General features: G+C 39.0%; 1 protein-coding gene across 30 annotated transcripts in view; it reads right to left on the bottom strand.

Moving 5' to 3' along the window:
- The window catches only part of ADGRL3 (adhesion G protein-coupled receptor L3), an 864507-nt gene that overhangs the window by 173177 nt on the left and 667817 nt on the right, over nucleotides 1–23513 (bottom strand). For 28 of the 30 annotated variants that reach the window (XM_021939122.2, XM_021939135.2, XM_021939127.2 and 25 more), the window contains 2 exons: nucleotides 10904–11206; nucleotides 7988–8091 (listed from right to left, as the gene is read on the bottom strand). In XM_021939122.2, coding sequence (XP_021794814.2) covers nucleotides 7988–8091; nucleotides 10904–11206 — 407 coding nt within the window. The remainder of the gene's footprint in view (nucleotides 1–7987; nucleotides 8092–10903; nucleotides 11207–23513) is intronic. The other 2 variants (XM_031664067.1, XM_031664054.1) reach the window with 1 other exon arrangement.

Genomic DNA, 23513 nt, shown 5'->3' with positions numbered 1-23513 from the left:
TGAGAGGGAGTTTATATACTAGCCACGGAAATAGTTATTAAGAATTTAACTGTACAAATATATAATTTTAATTTTGTTGAGAGCAATACAGAATCCCAGTGTGGTAGAGTAGTTTGAAGACATTTTAACCTGGCATGGAAATGCTTCTCTGAGGAAGAATGTTTAATTTGAGATGGAACAGAAAGAAGAAATTAGATTGGGATGTGGGTGGGGGCATCTGGGCAGAGGGAACAGCTTTTAGGAGGGAGGGGCATGCAATCTTAGGGAAATTGCACAAAGGGCACCATATCTGGTGTTTAGGCAGCTGGAGAGGTGAGCAAGGACAGGATTAAGTAGTTCTGGTTTAGAAGTTATCATGAAGATTTGGGGAATTATGTTAAGAATAATGGGAAGGTCCTGAAGAGCTTACATGGGATATGCCAAATTAGGTTTGTATTTGAAGTCAAATTCAGGGGAAAGGATTAGAGGGTTCAGGAGTGAATGAAAGGAGATCTGGGTGAGGAGAAATTGCTATGGATTGGGGTAGTGGGTGTGGAGAGAAGTGAAAAGCAGTGGCCTGGCCTGAGAGGAATTTACAGTTACACCTGACAGGACTAGTGTCTGACTGGGTGCAGGAAGGGAAGGAGAGGGAGGCACCAAAAGCCATCCTTGGGTTTCTGGTTTTCCTAACTACACGGTGGTACCATTAACTGATTTCTCCCATAGCTGCTCCCAATTCAGTTTCATGGCCACATTTTCTGTCCGGCTGTCACGGCCCACATCCTCTCCAGTGGCATCCAAAGTGAATCTCTTTCTGATCACCCTGTTTACTTCTCTTACTCCAGTTATTGCAGACTATAATGATCTTATTTCCAGACAAAAATATATATATATGTTGAATGTGCCTCAAGTTTTCTGTGCACATAGGCAGGGCTGAAATACATTTATTCTACATCTCACAGCTTAAAGACCTCACTAACTTCTTTTGCTAAATTCTACTAAAATTTTTCTCAGAAGTAAGCAATACACACTGAGAAATGTTATAAGTTTTGTGAGGATTAGTAAATTAATGCCTATATTGATATGGTGGGATTATATCTAGGACTTGAATCAGGGAGGGAAAACCCGGCAGCTTTAGTTAAAAATAATAATTATGACGGAGACAGATAACATTTTAAATTTGGATACAAGTCAAAGCAATTTTTAAAAAATCAGCATTGAGATTTTATTATATCAACCACTAATCAAGGGCCAAAACAATTTATAAAGGAATTACACACAGTGTTCAAGTACATAGCTACCATTTCTTTGAGATCTATTTTACCATAAATCTGAGTCAAATGGGTATACAAGCAACAAAATGCTTCTATCTTACAATTAAACATAAGTTAAATAAGTGTAAAATTTTGGAATTGCCACTCATCTCTGACAAAATAAAGAAGCAATTTACTTTTATTTCATGCTAGATCTAAGGAAGATAAAATGGGGAATTTAAGATATAGGAGACAGGATTCGACCTAGTTTCTAGGGGAGATAACTGACTTATGTTGTAAAGTAGCAACATTCTTTCTAGATTTTCACATCTCTCTTCTTTAGAAAATAAGGAATAACCTTGCATTATCTGAAAATCTATCAGTAACTTGTATACAAACAGAAACAGAGGCACTTTGGTTTCTTAGAAATAGGAAGAGGCTATTCTCACCATTACAACATTGACAATTCTTTTTCATGTAATAGTGGAATCAGGCAATGGAGTAGGAAGCTGACTTCCCTTTGCATGTAAATAAGGAAGCTATACAGAACTGTACTACCACCAAACTTGAAGTGAAAAAAGATGGGTGAAGTTATAAAGCACAATGCTTTCTTTAAAAGTATGCAAAATAGTCTCCTTTTTGAAAAATTGAGTGCAAGCTGGAGATCAAGCTGAGGCAAGAGACTATGATTTTACAGTAGTCATTAAAATAGGTGAGAAATGGGATATTTTGCCTTCATGTTTCAGGAGGCATGGCTCTGAGCCAACTTGTTGGCTTTCAATAAAAACTGGAAACTTTTTTTAAAACATTAATTTGAAGACATATATCTCTCTTCCAATGTATGTAGATATGTATACAGATATGTATCTATTTATGTATCTATTCATTTATTCTTCTACCTACTTTTCTCCCTTTTTTTTTTTTTTTTGAAATGGAGTCTCGCTCTGTCGCCCAGGCTGGAGTGCAGTGGCGCCATCTCGGCTCACTGCAAGCTCCACCTCCTGGGTTCACGCTATTCTCCTGCCTCAGTCTCCCGAGTAGCTGGGACTATAGGCACCCGCCACCACGTCCGGCTAATTTATTGTATTTTTAGCAGAGACAGGGTTTCACCATGTTAGCCAGGATGGTCTCGATCTCCTGACCTCGTGATCCACCCGCCTCGGCCTCCCAAAGTGTTGGGATTACAGGCGTGAGCCACCGTGCCCAGCTTTTTCTACCTACTTTTCCATCCATTCATCCATCCATCCACGTACATCCATCAAGACTTCTATCCACCTGCCTACTGGCCTGCCTTTTCCTCTCCCTTTCGCTCTCCTTTTCTCTATCTCATTGTTGGAGTAAAGGTAACCTTTTGTACAACTTATGATTTTCCTCCTTTCTCTTCTGCACAAATAATTTTTTTAATTAAATCTCATCTTTATGAATGTATCCAGCTGGTTTATTTACAACAAATTCCTTTGTGATATTCTAACTTTAAAAGCTTACATCTTCTCTAGTGAAAAGTAATCCACTCTTTAGTGTCACACAGAACTTAATCTCTAACTTCACAAGTACATAAGTGACTCAAATTCATTTGTGAGTTGAAACCATCAAGATTCTTTAGCTGTTTTCTCCCACTTGGCCTGATTGCTGGGAGAAAAAAACATAATTCATGTTTTCAAGAAAATGTAAACGTAAGATTTCCTATTTTGAACTAAAGTCAGCAACTTGGTTCATTTAGTTGAGTATAACTGCTACCTATGCAATCTATAATGGTGGTGACATACAGTGAGCACTGTATGTCTAAAATTTAGTGAGCACTAAAATTAATGATCTACTCTATTTTACAAAAGGGGAAACCAATCCAGAGGTTAATGATGTGTCCACCATAACTCAACAATCAAGATCCTCAGGTCAGTGCTCTTTCCTTCAACATTCTTAGGAGTTCTCCGGGGCACTGTAAAGATGAGAAGGAGGTTGCAGTGATCTGAAAGTTTATGTCCCTCTAAAATTCACATGTTAACACTGAATCCTCAATGTGATAGTGTTAAGAGGTGGGGCCTGTGGGAAGGGATTAGGTCATGAGGCCAGAGCCCTAATGACTGGGATTAGTGCCCTTATAAATGAAGCCCCAGAGAGCTGTCCCTTCCACCATGTGAGGATTCAGTGAGAAGGTGCTGCTGATGAACCAGAAAGCAGACCCTCACTGGACAAAGGATCTGCCGGCACCTTGATTTTGGACTTTCCAGCCTCCGGAACCATGGAAAATATACTTCTGTTGTTTATAAGCTACCTCGTCTATGGTTTGTATTTTAATTTTAATTTTAATTTTTTTTTTTTTTTTTGAGATGGAGGTTCACTCTGTAGCCCAGGCTGGAGTGCAGTGGCATGATCTTGGCTTACTGCAAGCTTCGCCTCCCGGGTTCACACCATTCTCCTGCCTCAGCCTCCTGAGTAGCTAGAACTACAGGCGCCTGCCACCACACCTGGCTAATTTTTTGTATTTTTTTGTAGAGATGGGGTTTCACTGTGTTAGCCAGGATGGTCTCGATCTCCTGACCTCGTGATCTGCCTGCCTCAGCCTCCCAAAGTGTTGGGATTACAGATGTGAGCCACTGTGCCCGGCCTTGTTTGTTTTTTTAACCATAAACCACAGCAGTCCAAGTGGACTCACCCTTCAGGGTACATTAATTCACAAAATCCCTGAGAAGAAGAAAACTAGCATTTCAAATATATACTTTTTTTTCTTTGCATGTGTATATTGTGTTTTTTTCACTTGTGTTTCCATTGGGGGTAAAAAGCGTTTCTTTGCTTTACGAGTTTGAAATTCACAAAACTATACTGGCAGCAGGGGGAGGGTAGCAGGAAAAATGAAACATTAAAGATATCTATTTGACTTCAATTTTTCAACGTGGTAGACAGCAGAAAAAAATCAGTTGCAGAAATGGAAAGAGGTAGGAGATCAGAGCAAAGAGTGTGTGGGAAAAAGGAAATCAAAGAGGGAGGAGAGGGGAGGTGAAGGGCAAAGGAAAGAGAAGGAGATGGGGATATAGGAATTAAAAAGAAATTATTTAGGCAGTTAGGGTAAGAAAGTCCTCAGTAAGGTTTTCCTTTTAAAGAAAAGCAGCCCCAAAATCATTTCTTTTCTAACAAAGAGTAGCCTGTAAAATCGAGCTGCAGACATAGAAAGGCAAGCTAGAAGCTTGCACAGGTGATTGCTGGCAGCTATGCTGACAAGAGAAGGCTACCTGGGACTAGGCATGTTCAAAATGGCAGCTCCTTCCCTTTGCCAGCCACGTGCACAGTAAGGAGCAGGCAACATGGCAGGCCAAGTGGAAAGCCTATTTGCATAATAAGATTAGTGTGGTGGGGCATGATGGCTCACTCCTCTAATCCTAGCACTTTGGGAGGCCGTAGCAGGCAGACTGCCTGAGCTCAGGAGTTTGAGACCAGCCTGGACAACATGGTGAAACCTCATCTCTACTAAAATACAAAAAATTAGCCAGGTGTTGCAGTGTGCGCCTGTAGTCCCAGCTTTGGGAGGCTGAGGCAAGAGAATTGCTTGAACCTTGGAGGTGGAGGTTGCAGTGAGCCAAAACAGTGCCAGTGTACTCCAGCCTGGGTGACAGAGCGAGACTTCATCTCAAAAAAAAAAAAAAAAAAAAAAGATTAGGGTGGGGTGGCTAGCCTTCCAGCCTTCCCCGCAGGCTATGTAAACGTCACACCTGGTCCAACCAATCTTGGGCCTTACATAAATCAGACACCATCTCCTCAAGCCTACCTATAAAATCCAGTGAACTACCACTCCAGGTTGGAATTCCCATTTTGGAGCCCCTCTCTGTCTCTCACAAGAGAGAGAGCTGTTCTCCTTTCTCTTCTTTTGCCTATTAAACCTCTGCTCCTAAACTCACTCCTTGCATGTGTCTGTGTCCTTAATCTTCTTGGCTCTAGATGATGAGCCATGAGCACTTACCCTAGACAACAATGCTGATTCAATGGGAAAAGGAAGAAGGGTGAGAGAAGGGAGTGGAGAAAAGCCAAGGACTATGTTGGGTACCTTCCATTTGCTAGTTCAGGGCTACTCTACCCTCCTCCATCCTGCCTTCTGCCCTACAAGGTGGACTTACAAGGTAGTCATTAAGTGTGTCCTTCTTTGGCTTCTGGTTGGGTTTGGCCAGTGGGGTGGCTTGGCAGGTAAATGGACAGTGGAGGGTAAGTAAGGTCAGGGTATTCATTCACCTGGATTCCTTTCTGAATGGCCACCTGGGGCTAAGCTGTGTCCCTTGCCTTAAGATCATCTTTCTTTCCAAGGACAAAGAGCTCCTTATTTTTGGTCACTCCTTTGATCTGGTACTCTACAGGCCTGGGGTTGGGAACAGCTCCTCCCCTGCTACAAGCTCTGGGTTCCTGCTCAATCCCTTGCAGTTTGCCTTTACTGCCCCATACCTTTGTAAACAAAACCTCCTCAAGTGTTCCATCTGTGTGGACTCTGGTATTACGCAGGTATTACAATGAGAGGAAGGAGATGAGAAAAGGGATGAATTCTATGAAAGACAGCCTGGGTAGGAGGAGGATAAAATATAGACAAATAATCCCATGAATGCTACAACAGATTCTTGAAGTTTTCAATACTAATATTTAAAAGTGTTAGAGTTTTGTGGTAAAGAAACCTGTTCAACTATCATTTATAGCCAATGAGTATCATAAATATTTGGAGGCATAAAGGACACAACCAAGTAAAAGGGTAGGCAGAGTGCAGAGGGACAGCATAGGTAACTGAGTGTAAGGCTATGAAGCCAATCACAAGCTATCCATGGTTTTTTTTTTTTTTTTTTTGAGACGGAGTCTCGCTGTGTCTCCCAGGCTGGAGTGCAGTGGCGTGATCTCGGCTCACTGCAAGCTCCGCCTCCCGGGTTCACGGCATTCTCCCGCCTCAGCCTCCCAAGTAGCTGAGACTACAGGCGCCCGCCACCACCCCGGCTAGTTTTTTGTATTTTTAGTAGAGACGGGGTTTCACCATGTTAGCCAGGATAGTCTCGATCTCCTGACCTCGTGATCCACCCGCCTCGGCCTCCCAAAGTGCTGGGATTACAGGCTTGAGCCACCGCGCCCGGCCACTATCCATGGTTTAACCAGTGTTGTGGTTAAGTATGATGTCTTCATGAAAGTAGTCTCAACTACCTTCTCCACCACTGACTTCTTCTCCACCAAATACCAGCTCCACCACTGACCTTGGACAAGTTACATAAGCTGATTCAGAGTGCTCAAAAGTCTCTTGCTGCACTTTTTAAGACTTTATAAATTTTTGAGTAATCAATCTAAGATTTTTTTTATAAGTTCCAATTACCTAAGTTATTTAAGTTTAAATGTAATGATCACATAATATAGTTTTGTAGACTCTACAGGATGAAACAAAAATGCCCTGGAAGAATAGGAGGTATTTTTTTTACAAAACAAAAACATCCTGTCTATAAATCAAATGGACAACAGCTGTCTGGTCTTTGAATTATCTTTTGTCCTAAGATTAGCTGGGCTGCAGAGAAAAGAAAAGAATTAAGCATCATTATCAGTTAAAGTCACCTAGTAATTTCTACAATAAAATGATCCAACTATACTCAGAAATTATCGTGAAAACATTCAGCCTTCTAGAAGAATTATTATTGAATTTATATTAACCCCTGGGCTAAGTATCTAGGGACTGTTTTTAAAGAATTGCTAATACAAGGAGATATGCTACTGATCTTTTAATCTGATCACATCCAGCAAGAGTTATTTGCCCTGGGGTCTGAGCTACATTGTAATAAAATCAAAGGACATAAAAACTGTGGCAGGAACTGTGCTGAAATTGGAGAAGCATCATTATGAATAGCAACAAGTATGGAGATGCATATGTAAGAGGGTAACTAGAGTCAATATAACCACTATTCTTCCATGATTTAGGGTAAATAGATAGTTATGGCTCATCTGCTAAATGATCTACTGGGTAGATATTTATGGATTATTATACAGTATATTATTGAGGATAAGTCTGGTTAAAAACAAATAGAGAAAAGAGCAAATGGCACAGGCAGGCTTTTAGTAAGGTCATCATTTGTAATATTTCTCGGGAAAATCTCTCTCAGAAATTCCTCAGCATAGCTAATGTGCCATAGAAGGACTCTCCATTTTAGGAGTGCATAAATTCACATAAATTGCTATAATAAGGATTCATCCCATAACCCTTTTGGCATAAATTCACATCTGGTCTCTGTTTGTAATGAAATCAATTCAAAGCCCCACAGTGCATTAATAATAAAAATGTTCAACATATTGCAACCAAATAAGCTCTGAAAATTTGAGTCTGCAAGATTCTGTCACACATGTGTATACTTTTAACACTGATAAATGATTAGGTTACAGAACATTAATCAGATGCCTTAAGATTCCAAAGGTAGACTTTGAAAAATTATAATTATTATTTCCACAGGAAAACCCATATGTATGTATGCTAGAAACTTTTACTTGCTTAATTTATAATGCCTCTTGGACTTTTATATCTGTAGTTCACAATACCATAGAAATTTTATTAATAATAAAATTATTATAAGCAATATAAGAGGAAATTCATGGATTTGCACTTTAAAAACAACAAAATTCTAGAATTAGCTCATAACGTATTAGAGGTTGTCATTAAATGTGAAATTAAATTAAAATGGAAGAATTTTTCTACATTGATTTTAAAAGAATTCTTGACTGTTTTGTTTCCAACAGCTATCATCAACAGTCACAAGATTTACCTTCTGTGTTATATGATTGACCCAAGGAGAAGAACAGTTGCTGAGATCTGGTCCTTGGGGATCCCAAATTCCATCAGGAGCAAGGCATAGATAAGTTGATACACCTATAATAATGAGAGAAATATATCTGTTTCTTTTTCTGAGAATGACTTCACATCCATAGTATATTTAAAAATGAGCAAAGGTAAAAATGAGATAATTAAATTGACACAATGTTTATTAAAACACCAGATACAGTGCCAGGTAAGCATTTAGCACTAGAGAAATGTAGTGCAAACAAAAACATACAATATATTTGAAGCACTTGTGGCAGCCACATTAGGTATGGGGACTGTTTTGTTTTGTTTTGTTTGAGACAGAGTCTCGCTCTGTCACCCAGGCTGGAGGGCAGTGGCAAGATCTCGGCTCACCGCAACCTCTGCCTCCAGGGTTCAAGTGATTCTCCTGCCTCAGCCTCCCAAGTAGCTGGGACTACAGGTGCACCCCACCACGCCTGGCTAATTTTTGCATTTTTAGTAGAAACAGGGTTTCAGCATATTGGCCAGGCTGGTCTCAAACTCCTGACCTCGTGATCCACCTGCCTTGTCCTCCCAAAGTTCTGGGATTACAGGCGTGAGGCACCGTGTCCAGCTGGGGACTGTTTTTAAAGAATTTCATGTGTGAGATGATGTGATATGTGCCTCCGTGGAGCTTAGTGCTTGACTTTGTAGAGGAAAGGCAGCAGCTGAGCCTTAAAGGAATAAGTGTGCAGGTTTTTCAGAAAAAAAAACAAGGTGGAAAAGGCCATTCCAGGTGGAAAAATATATGCTCTTTGGGAAACGTCAAGTTTTTTTGAACTGGGGTCTACTGGACTGGGGAGTTGTATTTAATGAAAGTGGAAAAGTAAACTAGATCATAAACTCCCTTGTCTATCATCTGTGGGTGCTGGAAAATCAATGAGAATATTAAAAGAGGAGATAGACGATGAGCAAATTTGAGTTTTGAAATGGTATTTCTGGCAGGAACATGGAAGATGAATTTCAGAGAGTAATGGAGTGATGGTGAGGAAGCTACTGCAATAATTCAAGTGAGAGACTGTGGGGGCCTAGACAAAGGCATAACAGAATGGACAGAGATGAGTAACAATGAGACTGGGGTGTATTGACAGTAATCCCTGAGGGCTTCAGAAAATATCTTTTCCAATTGTCACAGAAAAATAATGACACATTTCTGCAGAGCAAAGTGCTTTCAAATAAAGTGTTTCACTAATCTTCAAAACAAAGTTCTGCAGTAGAGGGCTATTATTATTTTTCTTTTAGAAGTAAAGGAACTGAGACTTAGAACTAAGGAAACAGAGCTAAGAAAGAAGGTGGCTCCCAACTGTTCTCTGATACCAGGATCACAGAAAACTTTACAAATAAATATTCTCCCTCTTTTTCTTAAAGAAAATGAGTATTTTTGAATGTTTTAAAATATTTTGCTGGAAAAAAGTGTATTTTTTATAAAAATCAAGATACCCTTTGGTCTTCCCACCCACCATTTCCTATACCACGGAATATGAAATGATATACCCATATCAGAACTTTCTAAAAAAAAACTTCTTTCCTTAAAGTATCCAAATCAATAATACCCAAGGAGAAAGTCCCTGAGAATGCAAGGTGACATATATTGTGAATTTCTCTTATTTACATATTTTAGAGAATAATGCAAACGTGACAAGTATTCATTTACGAATATCAATGTATGCAACAATAAGAAAATCAGAATACCTTTGCTTAAGCAAAATAAATAATAATATGGTTACCATATGAAGATATTATGAATTGTATCAGTAATAAAATAGGCAAAGAAGGCCGGGTGCAGTGGTTCATGCCTATACTCCCAGAAATTTGGGAAGCTGAGGCTGGCGGATCACCTGAGGTCAGGAGTTTGAGACCAGCCTGGCCAACATGGCGAAACCTGTCTCTACTAAAAACACATACACACACACAAAAATTAGCTGGGCATGGTGGTGGGCGCCTGTAATCCCAGCTACTCAGGAAGCTGAGGAAGGAGAATCTCTTGAACCCTGGAGGCAGAGGGTGAGCCGAGATCATGCCGCTGCACTCCAGCCTGGGTGACAGACTGAGATGCCACCTCAAAAAAAAAAAAAAAAAAAAAAAAGAAAGAAAAGAAATATTGAGTTCTTATCTATCCCCTAGAGGAAACAACGCAGGATTGTTCTCTGGTGGATGCATAAGTGCTAGGTTGACTCCTACAGCGTGGTCCCCAACAGTGTTAAGAGCCTTTGACCATCAGAGGACAACTACAATGGCTGATAAAAAGGAGAGTCAAACGTTCTCTTTTGTAACATGTTAGGTCGTTTCCATGATAATCTTCTAATATAGAAGTCCTCGACCTCATTTTCTGCAATCAATATCTGATGGTTGGTGATAAGTATGAGACTAACTCCCAGCAATCAAGTAATCCCCTTTGGACTGCTGCATAGAAAAGCTGAGCCTCTAGAGTAGCCTGAACATCTACAGCCTAACTTTGCCTTGACCTAGAGACCTGAGACTATGAGGGCAAAAAGCAGATCTCACAGGTTACCTGTGACTTAATCAGGTTACATTTTCAAACTGGAAAATAGATAGCTTTAAATTATAATTTAGCTGAGTTCAGAATTTAGTCAAATGTCAAGTAATAAAATATGTTGTAATGAAAATAAGAAAGAGGAAAGAAAGATGGAAGAAAGAAAGAAAGAAAGAAAGAAAGAAAGAGAAAGAAAAGAAAAGAAAAGAAAAAAGAAAAGACAAAAGAAAAGAAATGAAAAGAGAAAAGAAAAGAGATACAAGGAGGGAGGGATGGAGGGAGGGAGGAAGGAAAAGGAAAAGAACACTAGAAAATAAAGCCAAAGTAACACAACCGTTTTAACTCAGTGCTTTAGCACAGACTTACCTATAGTTCCTGCAGGGCATGGCTGCTTTGCTATCTGTCCTTGACGGGTCTTAAACCACATGATTTCTCGGGCTTCCACAGGCTCACAGCTCTCTTCGAGAGCTGGGATTTGGGACGATGCTGATGGAAGGTGTGTGGTCATGTCATCAAGCACCTCAACAGCTGGAGATGGGGTGCTAGTACTCCGGTTTCTTCTTCCTGACACTGACGGGGTGGTACTCCTTCCTGGGCTCAAAGTTGTGGTCCGAAGGGTGGTACTGGTGGTCGTGCTTCCCATGCCAAGGGGTCCTGTGGTAGAGATATCTGAAATAAAATTAGAAAGAAAACACCTGCATTGCTTGTTCACAGTAGGACCTCAAGATGTCCTAACACTTTAGAAATTATTTTTATTTGACAGTTGAAAGGGCTTTAAAGCTCTAGAAGTCCTCAACTTGATTTTCATTTTAAACATGGCAAAAATAAGCCAATACCAAGGTATCAGGGTGCCACTTGAGTATCAAAGCAACCAACTGATCACTGCCAAACACAGGCTTTTTAATGGTTCTTCGAAACTCAAATCCTAGAAAACAAAATTATAGCACAACTCAACTCTTCAGTAAGCTTCTTAATGCTCCCAGCCTTTTTGACAATTAGAGGATTAAAACTTTAAGCCCTCTCCTTAGAATTATCAAACTTTGTATAGAAGAGGGAACTATATAAAATTTTATTTTCACATGAAGTATAATATGGATTTCTATATATGCAGCAAACAGGAGAGAGGCCAAAAAACAAACAAACAAACAAACAAACAAACAAACAATCAGGAAACAGAAATTAAACTGCTGACAAGCTAAAAAATAAAGAGCAATTCTGAATATAGTCTCCTTAATCACGAATTGGAGTAGCTTATTGATCTACTTTATTGCTCTTAGAACAGACTCACCTTCACACAATTTTCAAATTTGATTTTTATTAATATACAGTATAAGTAGTTTCCAAATGGTTACAACTCTACATTATCCTCTAACAAGATTTTTTAAATGGGAAAGTGTATTCCAAGTTCCAAATAAAGATAGTTAGGTTCTTTGTCAGGTAATTGAACCTATGTTTCCAAGGAATAGGCATACTATGGAAATAACCACTGCAAATAATGATCTTTCTGGGAAAATATATTCATATTCTCATCATGGGAATGCAAGAGTATGCTTGTCTTTCCTGTACACAGACTGTATTCCTAGCTGTAAGATTAGAAACTACTGCTAACCTCACTTATTGGCAATAAACTGTAGGAATATTGGCTCTAGTCTGATTCAAGATCACTCATGTTGACGGAGATGTAGGGCATTCTGATACGAGCCTCTAGCTGTTTGTAATTCATTTTCTACTTCCCTTAAAATATCTTCACCTCTGCTACCCCAAGGAAGTCCCAGGTTCATCACAATATATTTGGTGTATATAAAGCTTCCAAAGAAACAGGATAGAGATGGTGAAGGGATGGGATATTTTTGAACATTTCATCACTGACACTGCAGTATTTTCTGAAGTGATGCTTTTTATTATGCCGTTTGCCTCTTTCTTCAATTTTCCCTCCCAGTCTTCTCAGCTTTCCTTCTCTTTCTCTCATGGTCCCTTTCCATATGAATGGTAATGTTCAGAACTGCATCTACTCAAAGTTCATACAAGAAGGCAGAGTGTCTTATTTTCCCTCCTTCTTCCACATATACTATATCTCCCAAATAACCAAGTCTTTTTGATTCTGTCTCATGCCTTTATTTGAAATCCACTTATTTTTTTCTTTCTAATCATCACTACCTATGTTCAGCTCCCCACCATCAAATTTTTGTTAATGAAAGCAGTAGCAGAGCAAAATGGCAATACAGTTATTTCAATATTTACTTTTGCCAAATCAAAGCTCATGATTAAAAAAATAAAGCTGACACTAAACATATAACACAATCCCAACATAACATTTAATAACATATTTCAAAATACTAAGTGCAATTGAAAGCTTACAACTATACACAATAAAAATGACTCTAATATTTATAATTTGCATATATAATCAATCAAATGTTTTAAAAACAAAACATTACCTACAATCAAGAAAACTGAATAACTTAAAAACTAAATTTTTAGAAAGTATTAGCTTAAAAAAAAAGTGTGTCAGTGGTGTCACTGCTGAGATGTAAGAACATTTTGTGCTGATTTTTCCAGCTGACAGAAAAATCCTTTTTGACATCATACTACTTGGGGAATGCAACAGTTTAAATGTGTCCCCCAAACTTCATGTGTTAGAAACTTCATCCCCAGTGCAAGAGTGTTGAAAAGTGGAACTTTTATGAGGGAATTAAGACCTGAGGGCTCTGCCCTCATGAATGGATTAACACCATTATTGTGGGAGAGGGCTAGTTAACTAGGAAATGGGTTTCTGATAAGAGGATGTGTGTTTGGTCCCCTCCCACCTGTCTCCACCCTTCCCACAAACTGTATGCTCTCTTGCCCTTCTGCCTTCTGCCATGGGATGATGCAGCAAGAAGAATTTTGCCAGTTGTGGGGCCCTTGACCTTGAACTTCTCAGTCTCTAGAACTATAAGAAACGATTCTGTCTTTTATAAATTACCTGGTCTTGGGTATTGTTACAGTAGTAGAAAATGAACTAAGATAGGGAAGTAGTAAGGCAATAGTTAAAAGCTAGCTCCAACTATTTTCTCTAACTATTAAAGTTGGAATTATCCTTTAATTCAAATAATGCCAGCTCTCATTTGTACTTCTGAAGGGACGGTTTTGAGGAACTTTTAATTTTTTGACAGGGACTATAATCTTCTCATTGATAATGAGCTACAGTTTTTGTTTCAAACAAAGCATTACGATTTCTTCTTTGTCTTCTTTAGTTTGATCATGTAAAAATGGAGATTCTTAGCAGTTACCTGTTATTAGTTAAATAATCTCATGCTCAACTTAACTTGTTCAGGAGGCCTCTGAAGTAGAGTAGGAATTAATTTTAAAATAGAAGCTCTGTTTTTCAATTGTCTTCTTTCCCTTCTTGAGGATTATGTAGGTACTGACAAATGCTTTCTAAACGAATGCACCTTTCTTCGATTAGATATTTTAATTAGCATATAACTCTCTGGGAGAAGAAAAGATTTGTTCAGCAAAATCATTTTCACTATGACAAACTACCTAGTTACACACGTAGTGCGAGATTTCTCCAGCCTATTGTCTCAACTGCACAAATCATGCACAACGGGCCATGGCACACCACCGCAAGATTTTTGTTGGCTGTGTGTTGTAAGTATTTTAGCATGGGTTTAATAATACATCTTTATCCTCTATTTAAATGATTTATATTTCAGATTTTTAAAGATAATAGAATCAAATCAAACATAATTTAACAATAGCACCAGTACCATGTAATGAAAATTAATGTACTTTCTTTCTTTCTTTTTTCTCAAACGACCCTATTCAAATCATTCTCTACCTTGTTCCAGAGATACTCTTAGGGTATAAATTGGAATATGTTAGTTTACTGATTAAAGTGCTTGAACAGTTTCTATCTGCCCTTCAAACAAAAGCTGAATTGTTTTCTTCATGCCCAAGCTCTTCATGAGTTTCTCTCTCCAACTCATTATAATGCTTTCTCATCTTTTAAGTATATTCTTTAAACCACACAAAATTACCAGTGGTTCCCAGCTGCGCCCTGTTCTTTCTGCCTCAGGGCCTTTGCACATCCTATAATGTGTTCTTGCCCCCATTTTCACCTGGCTAACTAACTCCTATTTATCCTTTCGGTTTAGCTTGGATGCTATCTCCATCAAGGAGCCTTTCCAAATTTACCAAGACTGGGTTATACACTAACATGTGTTTTGTTAGGATTAGTTCCTTAGCTTTTAGCATTGTGCCTGACTAGGAGTAAATGAGCTCTCAGGAAAGGGAGATGAACATCAGGACTAGGTCAAGAAGGCAGTGAAGGGTATAGTATCCCACAAAAAGAGAAGCATAACAAAAGAAGGGAAAGGATAAATAGTAGGACAAGCAAATGGGGTAGTTAAGAGTTTGTACAATTAATAGACTGGAAAATTTATTTCTTAAATGCATTTTACATTGTCCAGGAAATATTCAGGAAGAAAATTAAGCTCCCTTTTCCCCAAATGATCATATCTCAGAACAATCAGATTTAAACTCTTATGAAGCAATAACAATGATACAATATTTTTTATAAACTTCAATTTGGTATGAAATACATTGGAAGGACTTAGTTTAATAGACATACTAACGTTAGGGATCAATATAGAACTTATTTTCATGGAACTGTGCCACAGAGAGATTGTCTACAAGCAGGGTCATACCATTCCATTTAACTTTAAGCAGAATTAAAATCGATTTTAAAGGCTGTCCCTGATCCCCCATACCCACCCTTCCATTCACTGCTATGTAAGACTATTGCAGGCTCTGTTCAATGCCAACTTTTGGCAGAATAAATCCTAGTGATAGACATGCTGTCACCAGTGCCCAAGAAAGGATTCATCTTATTGCTAAATACAAGAGAAAAACAAAATCTAGATTTGCTGAACAGTCACTGATTGGCAAAGTTCTAGCCCATATTAATAGGCTATGAGAGTTTATATTCCAGGAATGGAGAGGTGACATGACACTTTTTTCAATATGTACTGTTATTGAATCTTACCTGATGACATAGCTAGCTTAATAAAACTATGTGTTATAAGTGCTTTGTATGGTTGTATATCAGAGAAAAGTTATTGTCTAAAAGAAATTAAGTTTAAGTGACTATTTACATACGACATTTTATTAAAGTTTTGCAATTTTCCTTATTTCGTCACTGTTTTTGTGCTCATTGTGCTTATACGGACTAGTATTTTCATAAAAATAACTAAATAAAACTCCTTCTTAGCATTTTACCCTCATAATCTTACTTCCAAAAGAAAATTTTAATTCTCCTGTCCTTTGAAATTCACTGTTCATAACTTGTTTCTTTCTTAGAATTTGATTTATTTTGCTTAATTTTTTTTCCTTCAGCCTGCCTTGTAAAGTATAAACATTATTTTGAATGCTATTACGAGTTATAACTTCTGGAGTACAATAATAGAAAACAGTGAAAATAAACACTTGTAAAGTTCTTTACATGTTGCAATTATTATTATTATTTATTTTTTTTAGACGGAGTCTCACTCTGTTGCCAGGCTGGAGTGCAGTGGTGCAGTCTTGGCTCACTGAAACAACCGCCTCCCGGGTCCATGTGATTCTTCTGCCTCATCCTCCCGAGCAGCTGAGACTACGTGCCACCACGCCCAGCTAATTTTTGTATTTTTAGTAGAGACCGGTTTTCACCATATTGGCCAGGATGGTCTTGATCTCTTGACCTCGTGATCTGCCCTCCTCAGCCTCCCAAAGTGTTGGGATTACAAGTGTGAGCCACAACATCTGGCGCATTTTGCAATATTTTAAAGTCACTATCATCTCATTTAATTCAGACCAAAAAAAGTGTAATTATTACTATATATTCCTAGTTTTAAAAATGAGAAAATATAGGCTCAACTAGTAAGTGAATTATAATCATACAAGTAGTAACTAAACAGGCATTCTCTGACTCCATATTCCATGTTTTTAATACTGTGCTATTAAAAATGTCATTCTCAATGATTTCATGATTATGATTAATTATAAGTCTTCCTTAACACTTTAAGAAGAAGCTGAAGGAAATAAAAAGAATCTAGTAAAGTATTACTATTCTTGATCACAAACATTTTTATTATTTGGGATGGGCATCTTCTAAAAAGATTTAATACTTAAGAGAGAATATAAAATTATACAATCCAAGATAGTCTAGGCTGGGCACAGAGGCTCATGCCTGTAATCCCAGCACTTTGGGAAGCCGAGGCGGGCAGATCCCACGAGGTCAGGGGTTTGAGAGCAGCCTGGCCAACATAGTGAAACCCCATCTCTACTAAAAGTACAAAAAAAAAAAAAAAAAAAAAAAATAGCCGGGGCATGGTGGTAGGCATCTATAGTCTCAGCTACTCAGGAGGCTGAGGCAGGAGAATTGCCTGAACCCAGGAGGTGGAGGTTGCAATGAGCCAAGATTGCCCCACTGCACTACAGCCTGCGCCACAGAGCACACTGTCACAAACAAACAAACAAACAAATAAACAAACATAGTCTAAAGTGCACAAGAGAAGAAAGGTTTACCTTCTACTTATAAAATGCATTAATTTTCTTTTTTATTCTTCTTCATGTTTTCCTTTGCTCTCTAAATATGTGCCTTCCTTCATGGTTTTCCCTTTACAAATCTTTCTTTTGCTCTAACTTCACTCTAGTAGACAATCCTTTGGCTGACTACAGAAGCATTTCCTTCTGCCCACCCTTCAAGCGTTCATTTACATCCAAAGTCCATTACTGAAGAAACCTTCCCAAGGGCCTAATCGAGGAAATAAGAAAACTGAAACCATAACAACGCTCTCAGTAGCTTTTGGCTACTTGTGCAGTGCCCTGGGTAGAAAGAGGAAATTCTGCCTGAGACCCCATGGCTATCAGTTGGTGGCAGCAGATTTGATTACATCTAGTTTTTAAAAAGAAGCATTCATATTATCAGTCATGAAATTATCCAGTTCTCTTCGGAATTCATTTTAATACTTGGCTCCATGGCCTCCTGAGATAGTGAAACTCCACAGACTATCAGCAATATGAAAGTATATTTATTTTTGTAATTGGATCCATTTATATTTTCTAGTTCTCTCACGGCTAGGAGATTGAGGAAGCTGTTTTAATAAACATAAAATTGTAGTGGCTTTATCATGTAAGATTTTGGGGGGCATTTATTTATATTATCTGGTGCATATTTAGCCCCTACCATGCCAGAAACTGTGCTGAATGTTTTACCTATGCGCTCTCGAATTTAGTACTCGCAAGCAACTTTTTGGTAAGCATACTCATCTTCATTTCAGAGATGAAATAGGTTAAATTAAATAATTTGCCCAAGTTTACATAGTTGGCAATTGTTAGGACCATGATTCTAATCCAGGTCTATTAAAATCTCTCCCTGTCCACTAGGCCAATGCTGTTGAAACTTTAACACATATGTAAACATATGTAAACATTTTAATGGATTTGGAAATTAATTTGTCCCAAATACCGCTCACATATGCTTTTATAGGCTTTACTATGGTCCAGACCTGTTGAGAACTTACTGTGCACTTATTATGGACCAGGCAATATTCTGAATACTTTACAAGGACTAACCCATTTAATTAGAACAACAAATCTGTTAGAAGGCACTATTAATTATCATTATTTTACAGATGGCAAAACTGAGTCATCAAGAGATTCAGTAATTCTCCAAAGGTTACAAATTCATAAGTAGAACAACGGAACAACACGGGCACTGTTAAGGAGACCAACCGTTTTTTTTTTTTTTGAGAAGGAGTTTTGCTCTTGTTGCCCAGGCTGGAATGCAATGGCGCGATGTCAGCTCACCACAACCTACGCCTCCAGGGTTCAAGCGATTCTCTTGCTTCCGCCTCCTGAGTAGCTGGGATTACAGGCATGCACCATCACGCCCAGCTAGTTTTGTATTTTTAGTAGAGACGGGGTTTCACCATGTTGTTCAGGCTATTCTCGAACTCCTGACCTCAAGTAATCCACCCGTCTAGGCCTCCCAAAGTGCTGGGATTACATACGTGAGCCACGGTGCCCGGCCAGGCTGTTTTCTTATGGATCAAGTTCAGGTTCTTAATATTCCAAGTTATTACAGTTAAGAGTTGGGTCTTGGCCGGGAGCGGTGGCTCACGCCTATAATCCCAGCACTTTGGGAGGCCGAGGGGGGCGGATCACCTGAGGTCAGGGGTTCCAGACTTGGCTGGCCAACATGGTGAAAGCCTGTCTCTACCAAAAAAACAAAAATTAGCTGAGCGTGGTGGCAGGCGCCTGTAATCCCAGCTACTCCAGAGGCTGAGGATTGAACCCAGCGGGCAGAGGTTTCAGTGCGCCGAGATCGCGCCATTGCACTCCAGCCCGGGTGACAAAGGGAGACTCTGTCTCAAAAAATAAATGAATTAATAATAATAATAATAATAATAGAAAGCAGCCTGCTCACTGCAGTTGACAGTAGAGGAAGTAATCTTTACAGAGCTAATTTATTTTTGTTTATGGCATTTTAAATCCCCTAAGTAAGGGTTCAGGACCATCTAAGGAAAAACTGTTGATTCCACAAAGCTTGCTATAGTGTTCAGCATACAAATAAGGCAATAAACAATGAACAAACAATAGTGTGAAATAAACTCTCGCATTTCTTGAGCATTTATTACGCACCAAGCTGTGTTCTAATGGTCTACATGCATAACTGAGGCACGGAGAGGTTAAATAAATTTCCCAATCTCATAGCATTCACAAGTGGTAGAGCCAGAATTTTAATGCAGGTAGTTTGACTCAAGAACCCATACGTACCCATATTTTCTGATGAACTGATAAAGGTTTGAAGTAATTTTTAAAAAGTGTCAGAATATAGCATATGTTATATGCCTGTGAGAGAGCTCAGCTCTGGGAATTATAAGATTAATTTATTCCATCCATATTTATTAATCAACTATCATGTGACAGGTATTATATTGGGAATAAAATGTTGAATAATAATTATTATGTTCTTTGCTCTCATGGAAACCTTCTCTAAAAAGCCTTATAGAAAAAGCTATTAAAGAAAATAGAAAATACAAAGAGGAGAAATATGCAAACTCTGTTCATTTAGCCTATATTTATTGGTATTTGTCTTGCATTACACATTGTGCTGGGCATCAGGGATTCAGAGATGAAGCAAAGAGTACTACCCTTAAGAAGATTTAATAAACTGTATCTTACGGATGCTACAACATCATCAATTATTCTATGTATCACTTAGAGGGAAAATAAAAATCTCTGTCAATTTAACTCTGACGTGCCTTCAATGGTTAGGCACATCCCAACTCATGAGATGTTAAAGGGTAAAATGACTATTCGAATTAATGAAAAACGTAGTAGTAACAGACATATCTCCTTACAATATAATGAAATAAACACTCCATCATTTAAAAGCGATGTAACCTTGGACAAATTGTAATGCCTCTCTGTGCCTTAGATTTTTTTCACCTGCTAAACAGAGATAATATATTTGTATTTATTTGAGGAGCAAAATGGAAATATGCATTTAAAGTACCTAGCAAAGTATATGGCAGAGAATAATAGCTTAATAAATGTTTTCTTTTTTTTTTTTTTTTTTTTGAGATGGAGTCTCACTCTGTCGCCCAGGCTGGAGTGCAGTGGCCAGATCTCAGTTCATTGCAAGCTCCGCCTCCCGGGTTCACGCCATTCTCCTGCCTCAGCCTCCCGAGTAGCTGGGACTACAGGCGCCCGCCACCTAGACCGGCTAGTTTTTTGTATTTTTTAGTAGAGACGGAATTTCACCGTGTTAGCCAGGATGGTCTCGATCTCCTGACCTTGTGATCCGCCCGTCTCGGCCTCCCAAAGTGCTGGGATTACAGGCTTGAGCCACCATGCCCGGCCAAATGTTTTCTATTAGTAGTAATATTGTTATTTATTCCTTAACCAAGAATTATTGATTGCTTACCACATGCCAACTACTATCCTAAGTGCTGGGGATACAGAAGTAAACCATGAAAACAACAAAAAATAAAAATATCTGCCCTCATAGAGCTTACGTTAGTAGGAGAGACAGACAGTAAATAGGATAAAAGTAAAAACATGCATTATATTAGATATTAAGAAGTGTTAAGGATAAGAAGAAGAAAAGCAGAGGAGGGGGATACGCTGTGTTGGGGGAAGGGAATTGCAGGATTTTTTGTTTTGTTTTGATTTTTGAGACAGAGTCTCACTCTGATGCCCAGACTGGAGGGCAGTGGCACAGTCTCAGCTCACTGCAACCTCTGCCTCCTGCGTTCAAGTGATTCTCCTGACTCAGCCTCCCCAGTAGCTGGGTTTACAGATACCTGCCACCATGCCCGGCTAGTGTGTGTGTGTGTGTGTGTGTGTGTGTGTGTGTGTGTGTGTGTATTTTGTATTTTCAGTAGAGACAGGGTTTCACCATGTCGGTCAGGCTGGTCTTGAACTCCTGACCTCAATCAATCCACCACTTCGGCCTCCCAAAGTGCTGGGATTATAGGCATGAGCCACCATGCTCAGTTGCAAGTATTAACTGGATGTCAAGCATAGTCTGACTGTTAAAATGACAATAAAGATTTTGATAAAAGAGGCAAAGTGAGGGGTGTAAATAACTTTTTAAGCAGTGGGAATAGCATCTGCAAAGGGCTAGACACAGTGAGGCAGCAATGTGGCTGGAGCATAGTATGTGAGTCATATGAAAGGCAGTATGAAATGAGGACAGAGAGATGATGAGGACTACAGCATATGGGTGTTGACAGGCCATGGTGAGAACTTTGGCATTTACTCTGGGTGGTGTGGGAAGCCATTGGAAAGTTTTCAGCAGAGAAATGATGTGATAAAACTTTCACTTAATAGGATCACTTGAGTTGTTGTGTTGAAGAGTGATTGAATGAGAGAGGAGTCAGTGTACCTATTTGGCTAAACATCTGTGGTGGTAATGGTGATAATGACAATTAGAATGGTATGGATATAAACAGACATAATACAGCATGGGGGTGTGAGAGAGGTGACGGTGGCTTTTGAGTATGGATACCATGATCCTCACTGGCACACGGCAGCCCTTCAGTCATTGTTGGCTGAATTGAACTAATGTTTGCTTCTTCATTGTAGTGAAATGAATTTGTTCTTCTTATACAAATTCTTCTATAGCTCCATTTCAATTATTATTACTTGTTTAAACTTGAAACAATCAAATAAATATACTGACCCCAAGCAGTATGAAAATGTTAATACAGTTATGTTAGTGTTCTCATTACTGTGAAATTGCTAAAAGTTTTAATTGATGGGAATGTCAAATAAACTTTGGGAGTGAGAAAAACATAAAAACAAATAAATAGGCCTGGCACGGTGGCTCAAGCCTGTAATCCCAGCACTTTGGGAGGCCAAGACGGGCGGATCACGAGGTCAGGAGATCGAGACGATCCTGGCTAACATGGTGAAACTCCGTCTCTACTAAAAAATACAAAAAACTAGCTGGGCGAAGTGGCGGGCGCCTGTAGTCCCGGCTACTCGGGAGGCTGAGGCAGGAGAATGGCGTGAACCCGGGAGGCGGAGCTTGCAGTAAGCTGAGATCTGGCCACTGCACTCCAGCCTGGGTGAGAGAGCGAGACTCCGTCAAAAAAAAAAAAAAAAAGAAAAAAAAAAAAAAAAAAAAAAACAACAAATAAATAAACTGGGAGATTCAGTTCAACTGAATCAGAGTTGATTGATTTCTCAGTGAACAACAAAACATACCAAGGGCATAAGTAGTTGAATTAGTATAGATTTAGAGTCATTTCTTAGGGCTAGCCTCAATATTGTATTTTACTTCTCGAGTTTTGACATCCTTGTTACCTAGTTAGTGAAGTTATTGCCTAATATTTCTAGAGACTTTTTTTTTTTTTTTTTGAGACAGAGTCTCGCTCTGGAGCCCAGGCTGGAGTGCAGTGGCCGGATCTCAGCTCACTGCAAGCTCCGCCTCCCGGGTTCACGCCATTCTCCCGCCTCAGCCTCCGAGTAACTGGAACTGCAGGCGCCCGCCACCTCGCCCGGCTAGTTTTTTGTATTTTTTTAGTAGAGATGGGGTTTCACCCTGTTAGCCAGGATGGTCTCGATCTCCTGACCTCATGATCTGCCCGTCTCAGCCTCCCAAAGTGCTGGGATTACAGGCTTGAGCCACCACGCACGGCCAAGACACATATTTTTATATTAACTTGTGAATTATAATTTAAGTGTGATGATAAAGGGATACCAGAATATAAATGCTGTGGAAGATTTAGTTATGAATAAGTATAAAGTTAAAATAAATTTAAGAAAAATAAAATTAGCCAGGCGAGGTGGCTCACACCTGTATTCCCAGCACTTTGGGAGGCCAAGGCAGGGAGATCACCTGAGGTCAGGAGTTTGAGACCAGCCTGGCCAACATGGAGAAACCCTGTCTCTACTAAAATAAAAAAACTAGCCGGGCATGGTGGCATGCACCTGTAATCCCAGCTACTTGGCAGGCTGAGGCAGGAGAATTGATTGAGCCTGAGAGGCGGAGGTTGCAGTGAGCCAAGACTGCGCCACTGCACCCCAGCCTGGGCAACAGAGCTAGACTCCATTTCCAAAAAAAAAAGAAAAAGACAATTATCCTCCATGTTTGGAAATAGAAAATTTAAAGTGAACAGTAAAAACAAGCCTGTAATTTAAGCTTCAAGTTTTCTCTCTTTTTAAGAATGCACTTCTGGTAACTTTGATCTATTGCAGATGGTTAGAGAATAAATATGCATTTGTCTTTGTTACATATGTGTTCATTTCTAAGAAACGGATAAAATGTAAGGCCCTATTTTGATTATTTGTTTTGTTGTTTAGAGTCTGGAAGACAAAGAAGATTATATTACTTTTCAAGTACCATATCATAAAATATGTCTTTAAAAAAATTAGTATTGATTTCATCAAATAAACATAAGGATGAAACAAACAAGAGATTCAACTAGGTGCTATAATG

This window comes from Papio anubis, chromosome 3 (genome assembly GCF_008728515.1).
Source record: "Papio anubis isolate 15944 chromosome 3, Panubis1.0, whole genome shotgun sequence".
NCBI classification, from domain to species: Eukaryota; Metazoa; Chordata; class Mammalia; order Primates; family Cercopithecidae; genus Papio; species Papio anubis.
The sequence above is the reverse complement of the archived record's forward strand: the minus strand, read 5'-3'. Positions and strand labels throughout refer to the sequence as shown.